At 38.4% G+C, this 23,394-nt stretch overlaps 1 protein-coding gene across 1 annotated transcript; it reads right to left on the bottom strand.

Annotated features, from left to right (window-relative positions):
- Positions 1 to 81: 81 nt before the first annotated feature.
- LOC141804425 (macrophage mannose receptor 1-like) lies at positions 82 to 23,394 on the bottom strand. Its single transcript, XM_074688840.1, has 31 exons — positions 23,259 to 23,394; positions 22,409 to 22,765; positions 22,130 to 22,294; positions 21,790 to 21,945; positions 21,447 to 21,557; positions 21,115 to 21,252; positions 20,850 to 21,029; positions 20,216 to 20,370; positions 19,851 to 19,964; positions 18,858 to 18,973; positions 18,578 to 18,726; positions 18,278 to 18,480; positions 16,993 to 17,120; positions 16,813 to 16,897; positions 16,558 to 16,714; positions 16,403 to 16,441; positions 15,615 to 15,778; positions 15,445 to 15,509; positions 14,829 to 14,929; positions 14,604 to 14,746; positions 14,176 to 14,281; positions 10,413 to 10,537; positions 10,257 to 10,286; positions 8,877 to 8,979; positions 7,268 to 7,491; positions 3,941 to 4,103; positions 2,352 to 2,534; positions 2,131 to 2,247; positions 1,598 to 1,756; positions 1,187 to 1,213; positions 82 to 1,105 (listed from the first exon to the last, which is right to left on the bottom strand). The coding sequence occupies exons 1-31, from the start codon at positions 23,320 to 23,322 to the stop codon at positions 915 to 917; spliced, it is 4,218 nt and encodes a 1,405-aa protein (XP_074544941.1). The 5' UTR covers positions 23,323 to 23,394; the 3' UTR covers positions 82 to 914.

Raw genomic sequence — 23,394 nt, 5'->3', positions numbered from 1 at the left:
GTCTGACCTAATCGGTCCACCAGAGCAGATACCCCCTCACCCCCTCCCCGCCCACTCCCCTCCCCAAAGAGACATCACTGCTTTGTTTTTGGCTGTAAACAGCCACATAGTTCCATGCAAAAGCTTCCCATCTGGGAAGAAGACAAGACTAAGAGGCTAGAGTTCATTTATCAAGGAAATGTGCCAGCTACACTTAGTAAAACATGTGTGTGCTAGTCACTTCATGGCAGACTGCTTTCCCAACTTTGGACAGTACAACAGAGGGCTAACGAATAGACTGGTCCTGAATCCAGGCGCATAACAAACTATCCACTAACAAACCTCGGACCCTAGAAATGTTAGTATCTTAAATGCTGTGTGCTGTGGAGCAGATGTAAGAGCTTTTCCTCAGTGTCCCCCCTGTCTCTGTGTTAGCTTCAGGATGCTAACTTTAGCTGCAGTTAGCCTGTTGTTTTAGCCTGTAATGTTACAGTAAACAAGCTTTGCTGTTTTCTAAACATTGTGCACTCTGAGCCCGATAGTCATTGTTACATGGCGCCGCTCTCAGTGACGCGGTATCAGCGGTGGCTCATTTACATATGAAGGTGACGCCCACACAAATCAGACCATTCTGGACAGAGGGACTATGAGAGCCTGGAAACAATGCTGCTGTGCTTGATTTATTGGCTTTTTGGACCAAAACATGTTACTACCATTTCATGAAGACATCAATGATCCATATTAAACTGCAGAAAAGGAGCATCATACGGGACCTTTAAAGCCAGTTACCGTCATATAAAGCATAATCACTGTACCTGCAGAATCAAAACAAGAAGCAACAAAAGTTTTTTCTTGTGCTCAATCAGATTTAAAGCTAGCCGCTGACTTCCCCTCTCCGACCTCTCCCACCACTTTATGATCGTGACTGGAACAGGCTATGACTGCCCTCTGTGGGCAGAGAAGAGAGGGTTGTGAAAGGCGTTTGACATTCTTGGGACAGGAAAGCTGCGGCCAGACCTCTTGAACAAGACCACGATGATGACGATCAAAAGAGCAGTCACACAAATGACCAGGACAACTGGAAGGAGGGTGCCGCTGTTGGTTTCAGGCTTCACCGTGGGATTTTCTGCACAAAGTAAAAGTACAGATAATAAGTCTGAGGAACTGAATCATCATAATGAAATGAAAACAAATAAATGTTGCTTACCTGTAGTTGGTGGTGCTTGTAGTAATACTAGTGAGGAAACAAACATGTTTGAATAATTAATAATAAATATACAACCTTATTCAAAAATATATTAGAGGATAATATGTTAATGAGCTTCATTGTTCTGTGATACATGTTCAGTGAGGGAATGTGAGAAATTAACGTTGCCATGAGCAGCATGTGATGCTTTGATTAGGATGTCTTGTATATTTCAATACCGCAACATTTTGCTTTTTAACTGAATTTGAATTTTATGAAAGATGAAAAAAAAAACATGAGTTGTTTATAACTGTTCTAAATTGTTTATCAAAAACTCAACATTTCAGGCAGTATTATTTAAAATTCTCTCAAGCCTCACATGTGGCTCCCACTTTCAAAGTAACTAAATGTGTCAGATGGTCACCGCCTCACCTTTAGGGGCTTTGCAAATAGCTGCATAACGGCTATTACTTGACACCCATTTACCAGTCCATGCTCTGATTACTGTATAACGAGCTCTAAATGATGAAGGTTGACCGTCTTCCCAGTTAGTGTAGTCCACAACCGCTTTGTCCAACCAACGCAACTGGCCTGGGAACAAACAGAGTTAATTTTTTTTCAGAAGTTACCTCATTCATCCAGAAGAGGAACACTTTTAATCGTATATTCACTATTATTTCATTTTACATAAAGTAAATTGGATTTTTTCAGCCAGATTTTTTTCTAAGTGCGAGTGTGTGTGTGTGGTCAAAACAGGATGGTATTTCCTCACTGGTTTGTCATCACAATTGTTTGTTTGTTTGACACCATTATATGGATGATGCAGCGTTGTACAGATTCTTTGTCTTTATTGATCACAGATTTACTCCCTGTACCTAGCGTTGTTTAACATGAGTTATTGCAGAATCTTTAAAAAGTGTTACTTTCTGTTTGTGGTCACAATAAAGCAGACGATTTAAGCGTACCTTTGTGAGTTATATACAAGCCAATCCAGAAATTGCCTAGGCTTTCCCTAAACACCTGAATATAGCTATAGATGAAAGCTTGCTCTGAGGGATCTTCGATGCTGACAAGAGTGCCACCTTCACAGAAAAAAAACAACAAACAAGCAACAAAAAAAAAGAGGACTTTATCATCAGAACGAAGCCATTTTGAAGTTATCACACAATCAATATAAACTCCTTACCATGTGTTGCACACTTGGCAGATGCATCTGGCCAAGAAAGTCTGTCTGGCAGAATTAGGTAACAGTTAGCCTTAAAAGACACCCAGGTGAATGAATATCTTAATCTGAGCTGATCAAGTGTTGACATGTCTGGTCCATCAGGGCACAGTCCTGGGTATTCACTTGACTCTGTTGGTGGTACATCTGAGGATGAAGCACAGACAAAGAGGCAGGGCTAAAGACAGACTTTTAGGTTTTTGCGCTTCTAAAGCTTCATTTTCAGTACCAAAGATATTTTTTCCCCTTTCACTGTATTTATTTTTACAATGAATCTAGTTGCATACCATAACAGCTTTGTAATGAGAGGTCAACAGACTTACACAATGGACTTCACCTTACTTAAGAGACAAAGATACAATCAAAACAAACACAAAAAGAAAGAAAGAAAGAAAGAAAGAAAGAAAGAAAGAAAGAAAGAAAGAAAGAAAGAAAGAAAGAAAGAAAGAAAGAAAGAAAGAAAAACACAGATATCGATACAAACCTTTTTTGTCTAGACTTCAGTCTCAGCAAACCATGCCTTTCCTCAGTCCTTACTAGAAAGTGCATTTTCTAATTGAGCTAGGCTGGGCCTAAAACCTTTTAAAGATTTATCAAGACTCAACATTTGCATCTTTTCAACAGCAAGTTGAAATTTTTTTATTAACTCAAGGCTACTTTTTTAGGTACCTCCAAATTTGGAATTTTGTCCACTCTATGCGTCTAAATGTTCCTACCCTTCCTTCCCCCTCAGACTTAGTTATTCTCCTGGAGCCTCTTCCAGCAGTGAAGGGTGCAATATTTGCCATTTATTCAGCTCAAACTCTCCAAAACTGTATGGGCGACAGACTTGGGACGGAAAATTTCAGATGATGTTTTGGAGGGAATCCTTTAGAGAACACACAAGTCATCTGTTTGTGCTAAACTTAGCTTTATTCAGTGCAGGATCGCACATTAAGCCCACTATACTAGATCACAGCTCTCCAAAATATATACAATAATAATAATAATAATAATAATAATAATAATAATAATAATAATAATAATAATAATAATAATAATAATAATAATAATGTCATATGGACTGAGAACCTGGTCTGACAAACCTGTAATTTTTCATTAACTTTTTATTATTGTCAGCCTTGTTTTGTTTTTGTTTTTTGTTTTTTTTCTGAGGGAATGAATGATAGAGGAGGGGTATGGTGGGGGTGAGGGGCTTGTTGTTTGTTAATGTGTGTTAATGTTGTTCTTGTTGGTTAAAAAATAATAATAAAAAAATGACACATTCTCTTCAGATATTACTGAATGGAACTATTGTTGTTATGTAAAAGCAATAAAGAAAGTTGAATATTAAAAAAGTAGGCTACTTAATCAATTCTAGTTATTATCCTTATCTTATTAATGATAATGGTATCACCAGCAAACATAACAGGAAAAGATAAAACAAAAATAGAGTCAATGTCACCACTTGGGGTGAAGCTAAACACTGAAGCCATGATGTATGCCAGCATTCACATAAAAATACTGAGTGCATGAAAGAAGTAAAGTTTAAGAATACAGTATAGAAACCCTACCTGTAGTCTTCATACAAACACTGGCCTTTTCCATATCACAGTTAGTAGTCTTCCACTTTCCTTTCGCATTCACGTACACACAGGGCAGGTTGGTTGGTTCAGATACATCCCAGTTGATAATGGTGAGATGCCAGCCTTCCATGTATCTAAAATACCCTCCGGTCTGAAAGCAAAGATTAGTCAAACTTCAAAATCTTCTCTTTTATTGCTCAGACTTAACATTTTTCCAGAAAACAGTAAATGGCAAATATTAAAAAATGAACTGCCCTTACCCCTGTTCCTTAAACTGGTTGAAACGACTCAGCCTTTAGTACAGCTGATGCTTTTAAAAAAATTTTTTTCATTGTTCAGATTTTGTGGAGTATTTTATAGGGTTAAATGGTTATCAGTCACCTTCAGACTCTCTCTCTAAATGTGAGTAACCAGGTTAGAAATCTAGGGGTGCTATTGGACTCAGACCTGAACTTTAACAGCCACATCAAATCAATATCATCAGCAGCTTTTTACCATCTTAAAAACATTGCCAGGATTAAAGGAATAGTGTCTAAACCTGACTTAGAGAGACTGGTCCATGCGTCTGTCTCCAGCAGGTTAGATTACTGTGACGGCCTGCTCACTGGACTCTCGAAACGAGCTGTAAGACAGCTGCAGTGCATCCAGAACGCTGCTGCTTGGGTCCTGACCAGAACCAGGAAATACAACCATATTATTCCAGTGCTCAGGTCTCTGCACTGGCTTCCTGTGGCTCAGAGAATAGACTTTAAAACAGCTCTGCTTGTTTACAAGTCTCTTCATGGTTTAGCGGCAAAATACATCTCGGACATGCTAGACCCATATGAACCAACTCGGTCTCTGAGAACCTCAGGGAGGGGTCTCCTCTGCTGGTGCCCAGAGTCAGGACTTAACAAGGTGAGGCTTTATTCCAGTTTGATGCCCCCAAAATCTGGAACTGTCTGCCAGAAGATGTGAGACAGGACTCAACTCTAACAATGTTCAAACAGCTATGTTTAGCATAGCATACAACAACTGAAAGTATTTTATCTGCACTCTCCTCTTTTAATTTAATTAATCATTTTTAATATTTTATGATGTGATTTTATGCAATGATTTTATTTTGCCTATTGTGATTTTATTTTATTTTATTTTAGCTGTAAAGTACTTTGAATTGCCTTGTGTATGAATTGTGCTCTACAAATAAACTTGCCTTGCCTTGCCTTATAGCCAGGTGATTAAAAAGGAATAAAAATTGTTTTGATAATGTGTTAAAAAAGAGTGGTTAAAATACGTGTTTGTATAAAAATGTGTGGGATCATTGACTGTATGTGTTTTATATTTCATACAGTCTATTGGTGGGGCGTGCTAATTGGGTCACGTGACGTGCATGCAGTAACAACGTGGAGAGACGAGAAGGGAAAGAGGCGTGTGCGAGGTTTGAGTGGGGTTATCCAACTTATCTGTTTGTTAGTAATTTTGCTCAAATGTTACGTATTTACTTGTGTTGTAGCGTATTAGAAAATCTACAGAAGGACATTTCTGCAAATCAAGGAATTTCTGCTCGAAGTTTTGAGGCGTTTGAGGACTTAATTAGCTTCTCGTTAGAGCAGAGACGAAGACGTGACGGACGGTGTGCAGCAGCAAGTTGACTCAGCTACACATCTTAGCTTCGTCTGGGTGTTTTTTTTTTACTCTTTTTTTTTTTTTTTTTTTTTTTACCTAAAAACGTGAGACATCAACAAGATAGCGCTCTGGACCACTTTGGGATGCTCAGTCCCCTGGCAAAGCTGGACGACCACTGGACTCCATTACTGGTTTCCTTGGACAGGTCGACCGACTGTTCCCCGTGGAGCTTACATCTCGGATAAGGTACTGTTGGAAGTATTTTACTCGGCCCAATGCGTGTGTGAGTGACGTATCCATTTCTGTTGAGATAGCTTCAGTGCCTTATAAGTGCGCTTGAGTACTAAGCTCCAAATGTAAAATAAAAAAAAACAAAACAAAACTGTTGTTTTAGTTTATAATCTGAAACGGAAGAAAACAGGACTTGAACTGTTTGAAGGTGATACAGTGATACCTTTATTTACAACATAATGTAAGTCTGAAGTTGATCTTTATTTTATTTTGATTTTTTTTAAGTAAGAAATTATGAACTCAACTTTAGGGATGGGTACCGAATGAGGTAATTTTATAGGCACCGACCGAATTCTGTCAAAAGTACCGGGTACCGATTCACGTAAAATCAAAAGGTACCATGTTTAGGTACCTAAATGTATCTTTGTGACTGTGAGAGAGTGGAAGAGTAGGTGTTTTTCCATGCTGGACATGAACACAGCATTGCAAAGTTATATATTGAAGAATAAATATGTTAAATTGAAAAAATGCAACATTTGATTATTAAAGAAATTAATATTTTTACCACATAAACACAAAAAAGTACCGAAAAGTGGTACCGTTGAGTACCCGTACCGGTTGCCAGGTATCGGGCATTGGTACCGTATCGTTTCAAATGTGAAAGGTACCCATCCCTTCTCAACTTTAAGTCAGTTTCTGTCAGATCACAAGAAAAAAATCAGAAAAAAAATCTCTGGGACAAGTTTGTTCAAATACTTCCCTACAAATCACCAAAAATTGCATTAAACTGGAAATTCATGGATAATTTGTTAACTACCTGTTGGAATTTTATCATCTTGACAGAATAATTTTTTTCATTGGTGGTGGAATTATATTCATGCACAATAATTTAGACGTGTAGCTTAAAGTGTGTAGTGGAGCTGATTTTTTTTTTCCAGATTTATGGGTTCTCAAGGTGGCGCTTCAGAGTAATAATTTTGCGAAACTACGGGAATTGTACATTTTTCTCCATGACTATATGTGGCATGTTTTATTATGACTTTTAGAACGTCTAAGGAAGGCAATTGGGTTCAAGGTGCGGAAGAAACACAAAAAGAATAATCCTAAGAATTCAAAGAGACCTCGACCTCTCAAGAGGGCTCAGGCCCCTACCTAGCAAATAAGGATGAAGAAGTCATGGCCCCTTTTCACATATTTTGTTGTTAGACGCCTCAGACATCTAGACCCAGATATACAGGTCAAATGCAAGGGAAAAAATTTGCCATCATAAAAAGGCATCAACATTATGAATTGATTTTAAATTTGAATTGAATTGAATTTTTCAATAAAAAGACAGATCAACAGTTTTACAATGCTAAGATAAAGGTCACGGTCTGATCTGAGAGGTGAGAGAAGGAGACGTTTATCAATAGCTTCTACAGTATCTAACAAAAATGCAAAGGTAACAACAAGCAGGAGTAAGTCCAGTTAGTCCCATACCTCTCTTGTGTTCAGGCCAATCCACACAGGACCATTAAGAGCTATCAGCTCAATGTATGCCTTTGACCAAGAATTTCGCACGCTAGCCAGTGAGGCACCTTCGCTTTGGCAGTGTTTTCTGGCATTATACCAGGTCATTTTTTCAGAGACGGCCCTGACAGAGTCGTTTCCAATCTTGACATAGTCAGTGGATGGTGCTGTAGTTGTGTCTGGAAAGGAGGGGTCTGTTCAGAGACAGAAAAGACACAAATTCAGTTTCACATTGTGTCTGTTTTTGAAATTACAACAAGCTAGTGTTAAGTGGAAGACCTGTACATGGTTCATACTGCATGGTCCTAATTTCCCATATGCAATCACAGAAAGTGAAGCCCAGGAGAGGAGTGTTGTCTTCCAATTGGAATTTTTGGGGTTTCAAAACACCTGACAGTTAAAAAATCCATCTGTTGTAAAACATGCTGAGCATTTGGCATTACAGTTGTTGAATTTGGGACTGTCGTCTAACTTGTGCTTAATTGAGATGGTAAAAAAATATTGGATATTGAATATCATATACTTATTTAAAAATATCTTTAAAAATTGTTTTGAAGTTTGAAAAAGAAACTCTGAAAACAGGCCAAGTTGTTGGCATTTTATTTTGATGTTATCTTTCATGAACTGTTCCATGTATTGTCATAACTGGGTGTAATGTATAATTTTATCAGGAGACCACAGTAAAATAAAGCTTTTAGTAAAATAAATATTAGCATTTAAATGTTGGGTGTAAAGTCTATGTATTCCTGACAACAAGTCAAACACTATAAACCTATAGTTTAGCCCAGTCGTAGGAAAAAAAGGAAATACAGTGGGAGAAAAAATCAAAAATTGATATATTGGGATTTTTTTGTTTGACAGTATCAAAATCTGGATTCTTTGTCAAAAAAAAATCAATTGTTCATCAAATTCAAATCCCTCATTTCAGTCTTTGTTTATAAGCTGAATTGAAAAAAAAGTTACCACTTTTCTCCTGCAGAGGGTGAAATGTTTTTCTCCGACTCACGTGATGTGCTTTTTATGGGAAAATATGGCTCCTGAAATAGTCTATAGACATTATCATCAACATTTAACTTTTCACATGGTCTGGTGTTAAAGAACAAACTGAAAATGGCAAAAATCAAAGAATTGCACTTCAAATCGAATCGGCACCCCAAAAATCGTAACGGAATTGAATCACAAGAATAGCACGTCGTCCCAGCCCTAAAACACAACGATGAACCATGACATTGCCAGTCTTAAAAAATACCATGATACAGTTTTTTTGTTTCACCATGTAGGGCTGGACAATTAATTGGATTTTAATCGTGATTTCAATTTTGCCATCTGACAATCATAAAAACAATATAATCGAAGAAAAACAATTTATATGCCACACAGTGTAAATGTATGTGTGTTTAAATCAGTACTGAAGTTTTCGAATAAATGAATAATTGTGTGTATTAATTGTGATTTCAGTATCACTTAAAATAATCGGGATTCTCATTAATATAGAAATGTGGGATAGTTTTCTTCATTTGCATAAAACTTTAAGATAATAAACTAAACCATTGCAGAATGATGTTGATAATGGGCTTACCAACACTACGAAGACAGACATATCCATTGGTTTTATTGCAGTACTCCTTTGTCCAACTCCCCAAGTATTCAGGGTTACTGGTCAGAACAATACATTCTCTGGTCTGAAGCACAGTGAAGTTCAAGGAAAGAAGCACAGTGGTCAGACCCAGGATCATTTATGACAGGAAATGATAGATTTTCTGCAATAAAGTGCAAGATATCTCGAGGATGACTATGTAAGTAAAACATTTGGCAGCAGTAACAAGTCACTCACAGCATCTTTTTGACTGAATGCCTTCAAAATGAAGTGTAATATATTTGACCAATACTGAAATGCCTTTGATTCAGTAAAAAGGGCGTTGAAAGGGCTTTTAAATTGTTGATTAATTAGGGTCCTCGCCCTAAGGGTGAGGACCTCTACTAGCAGAGCTAGAAGAGCTATTGTTTTTTCTTTTGACACTTAACCATACTCACTCTGCCACTAAGTCACTTATTAGACCCACTAAACATGCTCAAAAACTCACCAAAATTGGCACACACCTCACATGAAACTTGACCTTAACATCCCATAATTTTCTCTCTAGCCCCACCTAGGCACTTAAAAAAACTAAAATGTCTCCAACAGGCAGTAGAAATGTCGTAGTGAGATAAAACCAACGTCAAAATGTTAGTCTCATTGAGACACACAAATTACCCAATGGGCCCGAAAGCCCCGTCTCACACAGGAAGCCGTCATTTTGCCCTTTAAAATTAGACTTTTCCACATTTTTGCTCTTTCTTAAAAAGATCATCTTTACCAAAACCATAAGTGGTATTGGCTTGAAAGTCAGGTCATGTGACTGAGCAGGAGTCAATAATACATGATGTCAACTGTGATACCTCTAAGAGAGTCAAAAAGGGAAAACCTTGACAGTGGAGGAGAAACCTGCATAAGGGACCAGCGAGAGCACGAGGACCCGCCCAATGCTGCTTGCAGCCTTAATTTATTTTTTTATTTGTGTAGAAATGTCAGTGGCAATGGTTATATTAACTGGTTACCACTAAATCCCACTTAACATAAGAATGTATACGCTGATTACCTGAAATATTACTGAAACAAACAAGTAGAAAAAAATATGTTACAATAACTGATATTGATCTGGTTCGGAGGGTTAGGTTAGGTAAGGAGTGCAGCGTCCTGCTGTGCTATGGGGGGCACAGGTTTTCAGAAGAAATGATAAACTTAATGGTAAATTTAAAGTCCTCTTTAAAAACACACAGTGGTTAACAAGGTTAGGGTAAAATGATTGGTAAGGGGTAATGATTTATAAGCTGTGTGATAAAAACAAAATTAAATTAAATATGAAATAAAACATTAAGAAAACAATCCTGTGGTGTGTCAGTGTCTGGAAAATTTTACCTTATCGTGCCTGATGTGAAAGTTACCCTCCTGGAATATTGGAGGAGAGAGACACAAAAAAATTGTAACACAATACAGATCCTCATACGAGAAGATTTACATGTGGAATGTAAATTTTTGATAGAGACTGTAATCCAGAATTAGGTGTCCACTTACTGTGTTCCAGTTGTAGAATTTCTTTGGTTGACCATCAGTCCAATAATGCTGCTGATTTTTTCTACAGTTCAAACCAATCCACAGGTCTGTGGTTGGTGCCTTGATCAACATCCCGGTCAAAAAAACTGAAAATTGTAGTACACAGTGATAACTAACTGTCAAATCCCCCCAAAAGTTCAAAATTATCTGTTGAAATTAATCATAGACTGTAAAATATAGTAATCAACCCATTTTTGATATCTCTCTCTCTCTGTCTGTCCGTCTGTCTGTCTGTCTGTCTGTCTCTCTCTCTCTCTCTCTCTCTCTCTCTCTCTCTCTCTCTCTCTATATATATATATATATATATATATATATATATATATATATATATATATATATAAAAATATATATATATATATATATATATATATATTTACACACACACACATACACTCACCTGCCACTTTATTAGGCACACCTGTCCAACTGCTTGTTAACGCAAATTTCTAATCAGCCAATCACATGGCAGCAACTCAATGCATTTAGGCATGTAGACATGGTCAAGAGGATCTGCTGCAGTTCAAACCGAGCATCAGAATGAGGAAGAAAGGTGATTTAAGCGACTTTGAACGTGGCATGGTTGTTAATGCCAGACGGGCTGGTCTGAGTATTTCAGGACCTGCTGATCTACTGGGATTTTCATACACAACCATCTCTAGGGTTTAGAGAGAATGGTCCAAAAAAGAGAAAATATCCATTGTGCAGCAGTTCTGTGGGCCAAAATGCCTTGATGTTGGAAAATGTTGCCTCTGATGAGTCTGGATTTCTGCTGTGACATTAGGATGGTAGGGTTTGAATTTGGCGCCAACAACATGAAAGCATGGATCCATCCTGCCTTGTATCAGCGGTTCAGGCTGCTGCTGCTGGTGTAATGGTGTGGGAGATATTTTCTTGGCTCACTTTGGGCCCCTTAGTACCAACTGAGCATGGTTTAAAGTCCACAGCCTACCTGAGTATTGTTGCTGACCATGTCCATCCCTGTATGAGCACAGTGTACCCATCTTCTGATGGCTACTTCCAGCAGGATTACACTCCATGTCTTAACCTCCTGGCTACCAGGAAAAAAAATATTGTCCAATCACAAAGTTTTTAAGATTCCCCAATCTTTGTCAGGTCATAAGAATACTAAATACACTTTTTTGGAAAAACAAGTTTTTGTTTTTCAGATATCATGTGTCTACAACAGAGGACATCGGAACGCCAAACATGTGAAACTGAACCTTAATGGCAGTCATTTAGTGCCAAAGAAAATAGCAAAAAGTGGATGAAAGAACGAGTTTAACTGTCCATTTTCATTTTTGTTTTGCTTTTTTGTGCTTATTTGGTTTAATACTTCAAAAATCAGTTTCCCTTTCTGGAAACACAAAGGAAAACCTTGCACTTTGTGAACACTAAATATGTTTTGCCCTTGCAGCTGGATCTGCGACCGGGGGGGGCAGCAAACCTTCTGTCTTTCTTGGACCTTTTTTACAATACAAACTGAAGGTGTACTTTGGATTTTTGCTCCACAGTTGACACCAACTGGACTTAGATGTGGACCGTTCTGTCATCTGACATCTGCTTGCCCTGCCTGATTTCATCCTCAGAGCTCTCTAAATCATCTTCCTCTGCCTTTGCATCTTGATCTTCTTCATCAGACAACTCAATATCTGAGTTTCTATCAACAACCGCAGTGAAATTCTCTCTGTTTCTGAGAATGAGTCCCTTTCTTGCCATTTGAAAAAAAAAACAGAACAAAATGAAGTAAATAACTACTACACACAAAAAATTGTTGGGTTATTTTTTCAACCCAACAGCTGGGTTGAGACTGTTTGTTAGTTTAATTGGGTTGTTTTCATTAAATTGGGTAATTTGAATACCCAGATTGCTGGGTTATTGTAGTTGGCAGTTGAGTTATTAGCTGTTGGGTTGTAATTTTCATTATATTGTGTTGGGTTATTTCGGACTACCCAACATGTTGGGCTCAGATCCGGACAACACGTGGCGATGTGTCCTTGGGCAAGACACTTAAGTTGTTTAAGTGCTCCCACTGCTGCGTCAGTGGCTTATGAAAGGGCGTGAACGTGTTAGAGTACTGATGGACAACTAACATAGAAACATTAAACATTGAAAATGAATGTGAGAGTGAATGGGTGTGAATGGGTAGGTGTAACCTGCGGTGTAAAGCAGCTTTGAGTAGTCAAAGACAAGAAAAAGTGTTATATAAGCTCAAGTCCATTTACCATTTACATGAGCGTGTGAAGCAGTGATCATTAGCTTCTTGTGGGTAACGTTGGGTTATTTAAACAACCCAACTGGCTGAGTAAAAAGAACCCATCAGTGTAGTCAAATTGAGCCTGTTGTTGGGTTATTTGACCAACCCAACTGGGTTGGTCAAATAACCGAACTGTTGGTTAAAGGAAAACAACCCAACTTGTTGGGTCAAAATAACCCAGCATGTGTTCTGTCCAATATTTAACTAGTGTTGGGTTAAAAAATAACCCATATTGGGTTGTTTTTAACCCAACATTTTTAAGTGTGTAATGTCCACTACAGAGTAGGGCTGGACAATTAATTGGATTTTAATCGTGATTTCAATTTTGCCATCTGACAATCATAAAAACAATATAATCGAAGAAAAACAATTGATATGCCACACACTGTAGATTTATGCAAGTTCCTGTGCTTCATAGCTCTTCTGTGTTCCATGTGCAGCCACAGGGAGTGTGTGTGACTTATGTGTATCAATAATACTCTATGTGCCACTTGCTGGTTCTTTAAAGTTGTGTTTAAATCAGTACTGAAGTTTTTGAATAAATCAATAATTGTGTATATTAATTGTGATTTCAATATCACTTAAAATAATCAGGATTCTTATTTTTACCATAATTGCCCAGCCCTACTACAGAGGACAATTTTTAAACAGGTAATTACAATGCTAAAAAAATTATTCAGACATTGTTTAAATGTCAAGTGTTGTCAAGAGTCCCATATAAAATATGCCACCAAAATTCCAAGCCAAAATTTGCATATTGAAAAGTTTTATACACTTACTTTTCCTCTTCCCACAAAATGCACTTGCACTGATGGACGGCATTTTCCTTAATGAAAAAGAGAAAGGTACCAAAGCCTCACCCTTTAACATTTGGTATCATTTGAAAAGCCCCAAATGTCCTCTGTAGATGGCATGAGGAGTTTATTCAGTAGTTTGAAGTAATTGGAAGATATTCAGGTTAAGACATGTCCTCCACAGAGAAAAAATTTGAACTACTGGTAGTCAGGAGGATAAAGCTGGAATCATCTCAGACTGGTTTCTTGAACATGAAAATGAGTTCGCTGTACTCAAATGGCCTCCACAGTCACCAGATCTCAATCCAATAGAGCACCTTTGGGATGTGGTGGAACGGGAGATTCTCATCATGGATGTGCAGCTAACAAATCTGCAGCAACTGCGTGATGCTGTCATGCCAGTATGGACCAAACCCTCCGAGGAGTGTTTCCAGTACCTTGTTGAATCTATGCCACGGAGGATTGAGGCAGTTCTGAAGAAAAAAGGGGGTCCAACCCAGTACTAGCAAGGTCTACCTGATAAAGTGACCGGTGAGTGTATATATGTATGACAATGCAGGGGTTCTGTTCAAAATCCTGTCAATGATGAGGCCCTCTTACTCTGAATTTGCCTTAATACCGAGCAGACGTTTTGCAGTTTTGTGTCTTATTAAATGAGAAATGATCAAAGTCTAACCTTGTTCATCTTGCGAGAGGATTGAGGCCAGATTTCCTCCCATAGCTCTGCAGTGTGTCCTTGCTTCTTCCCACGTCTTTTTCTCCTTATTAATAATCATGTAACACTGTTAATTAAGAAAAACAATCAATGTTTTGTTTAGTCAAGGCTTGTTGTGTTTTTAGGTTGGAGAAATAGGTTCTGTGCAACAGTATGTGTTCCCCTCTTTTCAAAAATTCACATTTCAATTTTCAGTGTTTCCCACAACTTGATTTGTACCTGTAGTGAAAGTGATGATTGCCTCAAGTAAAAAAATAAAATTAAATAAAAAACTACTTAAATACTGAAATAGGCAACATGTATTATCACTTTAGTGGCCCCAATATACCCAAGAAGCTCATTAAATGTTTTCTGCATGTGGAAAACACTGATTTCAAGTATCAACTGACCTTCGAGTTCAATCTTTTCCAGTTTGGTGGACAGCCACCTTTTCGAAGAACAGTTGGTTGTACGGTTGCACGGGTGGATCGTGTGCTGTTACGTTTACAGATGACACTGTTCTGAAGCCCACAGCTACTTGTTTTCCATAACCCTGCAAGACAACCCAAAACGTTAAATCACTATCTAAGTTTAAACAATGAACTGTGGAGTCTGAATGAGTTTAACTTATTTACCCAAAGACAGAGTTATGATTGCACAATTTTCATCATTGTTTTGGAAATTTGGTTGTCCATCATCCCACCATTCAAACGCGGCTGGAGAGCCATCAATCCACCTTTGTTGAACACAATAAGTCAGTTAATAAGTCGTGAAAATGCCATTTTTTTGCTCTCTAACTTTTATTACCATCTTCTTTTATGACTATGCTGGGTATGAACAGCAAAATGGTTTGACAGAAAGAGTTCTACTCTTGATTTCATGTAGGACAGGTCTCATATCATACCTCTCATATCCACATTAAGAACAAGAAGAGGCTGCTTTTAAGTGCCAATCCACGGACAGCTCAAGTCTTACTCAGCTCTTGAAGGTCTCTTATTCTATTTTGGACACTGTTGCACATTTTATCCAAGTAAAACACTAACTTGCTGTAACAAGTGCATCATCTAGCAGGCTAAAGGCAACTTTATATGTCCCTCCATGAGTTTATGACACCAGACCCAAACAATTGGAAAAGTGAGTTTACTAGACTTTAAACAGAAGCTACTTTACAGAATACAAACTAAGCTGCATTGCTTCCACCTCTTTCATCATCTTAATTAAATCATTCAAAAGTATTTTACTTGTACTCACTCGTATGTTCCATCCAGATCTACAGTCAGGCCAATCCAGAAAGACCCATACATTTGGCGTAATAACTTTACACACAGATGACAAAAATGGTCAAATTACTGTATTTTCTCTGCCTATTATGTACATCATGGCTATTAAGTGAAGAAGTCAAGTTCATAGTCTTTGCTTACCAATTTCCACAGAAAGATGTTTTCAGCTTCACTGTTTAGGGTTACTAAATCACCATGCTGTGTTTTGCAGAAGTCACGAGCCTCTGCCATGACCATTAAAGTTCTCAAAAGGTAATACTGATTCCCATTCCATTCAATCCATCCATTTGAGGTCATATTGAAGGCTACAAACATTTTAGAAACATTTATTGTTACAGTCAGGGATGTGCATGTTGAGCGAACTAAAGACCAAATGTTGTGTACTTGCTATTTGGCAGATAGATGAAATAATCATTCTGTTTTATTGAAATTCTGGGCATGTGTTGTGTCTAAACTGTAGGGCAGCCACTCGCTACTAGCTGTCGCTTTAGCTTCACTGCATGAATATTTTCTGGCTTTAAATCATGCACAGATGACAGATACCCTCTTGTGTGGCTGTTCAGTAAAGTTCATGTTGATTTTTAAAATGAAGATAATGTCACATAAAAGCTGTATCTGGCTAACTCCATCAGAGCACTAAATCTAGTTCAAGCAAACTTTAGCATGTCATAGTGGGCCTTAATCATATTCAACATAGTTATCCAACAACAAAACTGTGGCTAATGAAAATGCTGAGTGGCCAGTTACTTTGGGAAACCACTAGCCACAGTGGCTGGTAAACAAAAAAATTAATGTCAAGCCCTGAACATGATCATCCTAAAAATAATTATTGTACGGTTTTCATTTGCTATTGCATTAGAGAATATTTTCCAGACCTAAATTGGGTCAATGTTTTTTTTCTCTGCTGCATAGATAAATGTTTCTCTTACCAGGAGGGAGAGGGTCTGGAGCTGGCTTAAGAGTCACTCCTGTATGGAAATAAATAAAGGACTGTTGCATTCACTTTAGTTAACAGAGCACCTAAATGATAGTAAGCAGTGCACAAATATAAGTGAGGGAGGAATGTGTCAGTCCCTCACTATACCTGTTTGGACCTGACACAGCCATGCAAGGTCTTTCTCACAGTGAACAACCTTCCATGACCCCCGGGTTGAAAAAATGTTGTCCATGACGAGTTCAACGCAGAATTCTACATTGCGTTTATTGTTTGGCTCATCAACACTCCAGTGCTGGTACTGCAGCTAAAAAAAAAAGCACACAGCCTCAAATGCAGACAATGCTAGTTTCAACTAAATTAAAACTCACTGACTGAAATATTTAAAAACAACTATTTACTCACTGGAGATCCATCACTCCATACGTAACCACTTCCTGAGTCAGAAGCCCTCAATCCAATCCAGACTGGGTTCATGCGGTACCGAAGTCTTTAAGCCAAAGCATACATGAAGCTCAGCTGATGCTGCACAACTTAAGCTTGTTTTGATTTTTTTTCTGTTATTTTTTTCCAGTCATACATTACCCAGCTAACAACTGTAGCTCTGCCTGACTGTGGATGCTGAGGAGGTCTCCCCCGATGGCTGTGCAGTAATCTTCGGCTGCATGCCAAGTCCTGGCTTGTGTGCGACTTGAGCGACTTAGTTTAAACAGCTGGAGCACAAGACAACGAGCCAAGGTTATATAGATCTACTTATGGGCAGCATAAGAATTTTCTAGGTGCAACAGAAAGCACTTGGGGTGGGTATAAGGATTGACAGGTGCCATAAATAAAATGTGTGTCAAAATTAAAATAATGTATAAAACGGATCCAAAATCTGCACTTTTGGGCTTTATGCCTTCATTGAAAGGATTGGACACATGATGGAAATATTTATATCTAACAGTGTAAAAGCACAGATGAAGGCTGTATCACAGAAACCACAGGCTGTGAGAAGGGCTGTGAGGACTGTTTGGAAAAACGAGTGTTTTTGGGGATAAAGACTGTTTCCCATGAGTACTAGTGCTGACTCTTACCAAGGCATGCATTTGTTTTGAAGCAAATAAATCAAGAATAAATCTTGTTTTTAACTTTACTTTTCTTTGATCAAGGCAACTTTTTACCAGATACGAAGTGGCAATTTAATGTAATTAGTTACGTAGCGTTATTGTTGGACGCAAACTTCGTAAACTCAATCGAGTACCAGGCTATTTATTGCTACTCACAGCCTGGCGTTCCCAGACGTGTCTGTAACTTGTAACGTTAGTGAATCCTTGTTATGTCCTACCAAGCAGAGCTTGGTAACGTACGTAACCTCACTCTTCACTTGATGGACTCTGAAGTTTGAACAGACCACTGCAGAATAACTGCTGACTTTGGGTTGGGCTGAACGTTATCCCAAACAGCTAACCCGTGTTTTAGCTTGTGCTCTATCATTCTCCTTTCTTAGTGTTCTTCTGGTCTTGTCCTTTGTCATTTTGACAGTTTAGCTCCAGTGTCCACCATTACTACAAAATTAATCTAAGAAGTCAATTTCAGCAGAGAAAAACACAGATGTCTCTTCTCACTGCTAAACCTTGTTGGTCACCATGATAGGGACTTCTACATGCTGTAAATCAATCTGGTCCTGGATGACCCAGACAGAGAAACTGAGAAATAATATTAGATATCAACTGTTCTGGCGCTGATAATCTGATAATAAATTGTAGGTTATGATCATGCCAATACTCAGAACTAAGACTTTTTCAAGATCACTGGGAAAGTCCTTATGTTTAGCTAGAAAACAGAGCCGTATTTCTTTTGAGGATGTTTTTTGGTGTTGTTTTTGTACCTTGACACAGTAGTTTCTGGTTTCCAGTGGAGTCCAGTCAGGGGGGCATCTTGAAGGAGTGGTAAGAACAGGTGGTACAGGAGTTACAACTGCTCCCTCTGCCAGGTGTTTGCAGATGTATTTCTCCCTATTGGTGCAAGGAAGGAGATCCCAAAGGCCAGCAGAAGTTCCAGTTCTCATTGCAGCACAGCCCTGTCGGTGACCTTACATACATACGGAGGGAGGGGGGATTGTGAAATGATTGTTGTGAAGCAGTTGTCCATCTCATCTCAGAGATGATGTGCAAGGTTTTATTCTTACCAGGCATGTTAGCGTTCCAGTGTGTGAATCTCACTGTGTTTGTGTTGGTCCACACAAATGTACGACCATTTTTCTGGTTGGAAAGCCCCAACCAGAAGTGCGTCTCTGGTCTCATTCCAACCAAACTGATAAGGAATGCGTTATCCACCCTGAAAGTATTTCAGACAGAAGCATGATCCTAGTATTTTTATGCCACCAAAGAAAGCTTGAATGTTCAGTAAGACATAAAATTCATGCAATTAATCTGAATACATGCAACTAAAAACCTCTCCCTTTTTACCTGTTTGAAACATCAGCCAAATAAGAATCAGAGCTCTTGCAGTTATCCTTAGCTTCATCAAAAGTTTTGGCCTGTGTACCAATTAAGAAGCAATATGAGCCGTGTCTTCTCCAACCCTTGATTGATGGAAAACAAAAGAGTGCATCAAGCCCAGTGAGAAACAACACTGAGCAGAAGTTTCTCTGTAATTAAGAGCTGCAGTATTTCTGATCAGTTTGCTAAACAGTATTTTGGACCTTATTTTAAAATGGAAGCAGTAAAAATATTTTTTTTTTACCAATATTTGCCTCATTTTACTGCAGTTTCAAACCTTTGTAAAATGGAGTTACCTCGGCAAAAGCTGTACTTCTAACTAGGGCTGCAGCTACCAAATATTTTAGTATTCGAGTATTCTACTGAAAATTCCATCGATTAATCGAGTAATCGGATAAAATACATTTTTGTTAAGTTAAAGAGCAGTTATTTTCAAATGAAAATTTGTTTCAAGCAAGTGTAAAATCAAGTGACTTTGGGTGATAAATTCCAAGTTCCGTGCGATCTGATGAGATATGAGATACAAGCAGCTGATGCAGATCAATACATGCTTTCATATTAGTCTCCAAACTCCAGAAAAGAAGCTAGATTTGTTGCTAGTCGCTATTTTGAAAAAGAGGTGGCTTGAGGGGTCTTAAAACTCTCTAAACATGGCGTCAACTCTATTTGAAATGCCACTCTTCGATCTTTTTTGAAATTAAATGATTCCTCGAGGCGGAGAAAATTCCTCGATCATTTTTTGTAATCGAGTACCTTGAATAATTCGAGGAATCGTTTCAGCTCTACTTCTAACAGTTTCATAATTTTTCTGTTTAAGAAAGAATAAAGCTTAATTTTTTTTATTTAAATTTTAAATTTAGTCGTGCACTTTCTACAAAGACTCCACATAACTAAGATGTCTTAACTCAGAAGTGTTACACCATGAAGAAGAGTTTTGTCTTTAAGTAAACGTGAACACACAGGTTTGCAGCCGACATCCAGCTCCACTTCATGTCCAGTGCGTCTCGTTGCACTCTGCTTCATGCAAATGAAACCATGTCTTTCTGCACAAACACGATCAGCCCAGTTTCCATTCTACAACAAAGAAGAAGGCAATAGTTGTTCACATGATTTCTGCATGTGCTGCTTAGGGCAGCATTAACTCTACCGTAACACAGGAATGCACAAAATATTGAGAAAAAAAAAAGTTCCACATTGTCGGTTGGAATACTGTATGTTACATAGCACTACTCATTGCTACTTAATCTTGATCGCCTGGTAACTGGAACATTTGATTTGCATTTATATGAAAATTCATATGAGTAAATTGATGTGGGGTGCCTTACCTCCCCCCTGATGAGAATACAGTCTTTAACATCAGTAGAGACTGCAGGTTTCCCAAACTCCCAGCTTGTAAACCCAACAGTAGAGTGGTCACTCCACTCAAACAGACCCTCTGTTTTTCTGTCATTCAGCCCAATCCAGAGCTCATCAGTGGATGCTGCAGACATAGAAAAAATACACCAAGAAACACCAAGAAACCTGTTCATTGGTTTGTTTTTTGTGATTCATCACAAGGATAGCTTCCTATCTTCTCAGCTTTACCGTGTTTTTAATTTTTTTTTTTATTACCTTTGGAGAAGCCCTGATATCGATTGATTTCAGGTCTTTGAATTAAACAGTCATGACCACAATGCAGCAGACTTTATGCTATCTACAAATATTATGTCCAGAGAATAGTATAAATATATTAGAAATGCACTGTTCTGATCTTGTTTCTGATCTTGAACACTGACTCAAAAAGCAAGGTCAGAGACAAAGAGCTGATGCATTGGTTGATCTATTTAACCCACTTCTCTACTATGCCTTGGTAATGTTCATGTGAGCGAACTATATCACCAGCGTGACAGTAGACTGTGCATTTCGCTGAGTGCTGAACTGATGGGGCCTGGTGAAACCCTACTTTTCATTTTTACTTACTGTATCCAAGTTGAGAGATGACAAAACTCTGGTCTTCTACATTGCGAACTGTGACAAGGTCTCCACCTCTGCTTCGACAATCTCTCTGAGCATCAGACCACGTTTTCTCAGTACGATTAAGGTAGAAGCAGTGGCCGTTGTAAGGAATCCAAGGACTTGAACAAAATCCTGTCTCAGCAGCTGACAATGAAAGAAACAAGGGCTTCCTGACAGGTATTCACTCCAGGTGAACAGTTTACAGACTTTGAAGGACCTTGACCTCTACCTTGTGTAGGCTGTTGTTCAGCTGCTTTGCTGTAGCAGATGTAGCCCAGTTTCTTGCTGCAGAGGGAACTTTGCCATGAGTATCGTACAGCTGGTTCAATAATTGCACAGTTCTGTCCAGGATCAGGGAGTGGATGTCCTAAAACAAGATACTCAAGATAGTGATTGTTTTCAAAAAGCATCTTGGGTTAACACATTAAGCAAATTTATACTAAAAAAGAGTAATGATAATCTGTTCATGTAACTCCTGAAAATAAAAAATGTAAAAGCAAAACTTTTCTTGTGTCACTTAGAAGCCTTTGAATACTATTCCTCTGCAAAAGACAGATGTACCTGTGTCCCATTTCATATAGCTATAAGGCCTTCCATTAGACCACTTCCAACCAAGTTCTGGATCCAGAACCAGCCCAATCCAAAGCTTAGCGCCCCCTGTCCCAAGTAGAGCTGTTCCAAGCACAGGACACAGAAAATGACGAATGATGTAAAAAGTAAGGTACATTCAGAAAAACAAGTTTACCTGTTGTAATATTTCATGTAAGAAGTTGTGTTCTTAGAGGGAGAGCCAACAAGAGGGGAAAATGTGTTTTTTTTACACAAAATAGCAGAAAATGTTCTCATGCCCAAGGTTTAGGTGCCAAGGTAAATTATATACATCTTGATAATTCATAAACCTTACCTGTTACATAGGCCTGCTCATGAGGATCAGTGAAACTGAGCAAGGACGCCCCCTGCTGTCTGCAGCTGGTCTCAGCCTGGGACCAAGTAAGAGCCGACAGTATGTTTAACTGGTAGTATGCTCCTGTTATTGGGTGTACGTTCCAGTCTGCTTTGGCTGTAGAGTCAGTGATAGATATAGATACGTTTTATCAAAAACAAACTACCTGCTCCCTTTACCCTCAAGCTGTGTCACACAACTCATTTAACAAGTGCTAAATTTTAAAATATCTGAATTTCGTCTGATTATGTGATTTGCAAGCAATGCTTTTGAAGAGAAAGGATTTGCAGACCACACTTACAAGTAACAGGGCAGAAGCCCCAGCGTTCACTTTGATATCTTGTTTCAACAGCACACCAAAGATTTCCTGTGTCAGTCGTAGTGCAGTCTGTGTACCACTGGTCTCTGTACTGGAAGGGAAACATGCATGGCATCCCGGCTGCATTTCCACCAATGGAAAAGATTTCTAACCAAAATGAAAAACAAAATATCAGTTACAGATGATCAGTACCTGCCATATTTATCCCTCCTCTTATGACTTTGCAAAGCAGTTTTGACTTTATGGCTTTAGTGCAGTTACCTCTGTATGTTCTTGTACAAGCCCCACTGGGAGTCCCTGAAATAGTGAGATGGCTCTTGGGTCCCACTGTCCTAGAGAGAATTGCTGTATTATCTGCAGTGAGCTGGACGTACAGCTCCTGGTCTTTGAGGGCTAGCACAGTTTCATTCTTGCATTCCCACTTTTGGAGTTCACTGGTTTCATCACAATCGTAAAGGGTCACGTCACTCCCAACACTTTTCCCCTGGGCTCCCAGGCACTTTTTCCTTTGGGGAACCAGCAATCGGTCACCGGTGGTCCAGCGTATATCATTGCAGAGGTTATTGGTTTTAACCAAACAAAACCCAGAAGCTTTGTTGGTTAGTTGAAATGGAGAATCTGTTCAGGATAAAATCAGATTTTCTTGAATGCAAGGAGTAAAATAGATCATCGTCAATGTCCAAGAGTATTCAACAATAGAACATTACTATTATGTTAAACAGGATTAGATTATTTTTACATTTCCGTCATTACTCTAGATTTCACACACTAGAACATAAGAAACTCAAGAACACTACTATTGTTAAATTTTGGCATTTTTTACAGTGATGTCCATAACAGGCATCATCTTTGTGATAGAACCCAGTTTATACAGACCATGATTTAATTTTAGGTACTGTTATATTAGCAGTTCTTTAAAAAATGTTCCGTGATTGGAAAGACTTTAATAAGTTTGGGAATCCACTTAGTCATGACCTTTTAAACCCACTCTTAAAATTGAGTTTTGACTTAATTGTCCCCTTTGAAATAATAAACCAGTCTTTCCTCCAAAATACACAATCGCATTGAAATAAAAAAGCAATTGAAGGTCAAAAAGGTTTGAATACTGTACCATCTGAAGCCAAACATTGTTGTGTTTGGATGAGGAGCAGAAAGGCTGCACATACTGTCTTCATGTTTAAACTTCTACTCAGATCTCTCACAGAGGCAGATTCTATCCATTCATTTTACAAACAACAATATCAATT

This window comes from Halichoeres trimaculatus, unplaced genomic scaffold (assembly GCF_033239565.1).
Source record: "Halichoeres trimaculatus isolate MK-OKI-2021-1 unplaced genomic scaffold, fHalTri1.1 fHalTri1_scaffold_15, whole genome shotgun sequence".
Taxonomy (NCBI): Eukaryota; Metazoa; Chordata; class Actinopteri; order Labriformes; family Labridae; genus Halichoeres; species Halichoeres trimaculatus.
This window is presented reverse-complemented; position numbering and strand designations above follow the sequence as displayed.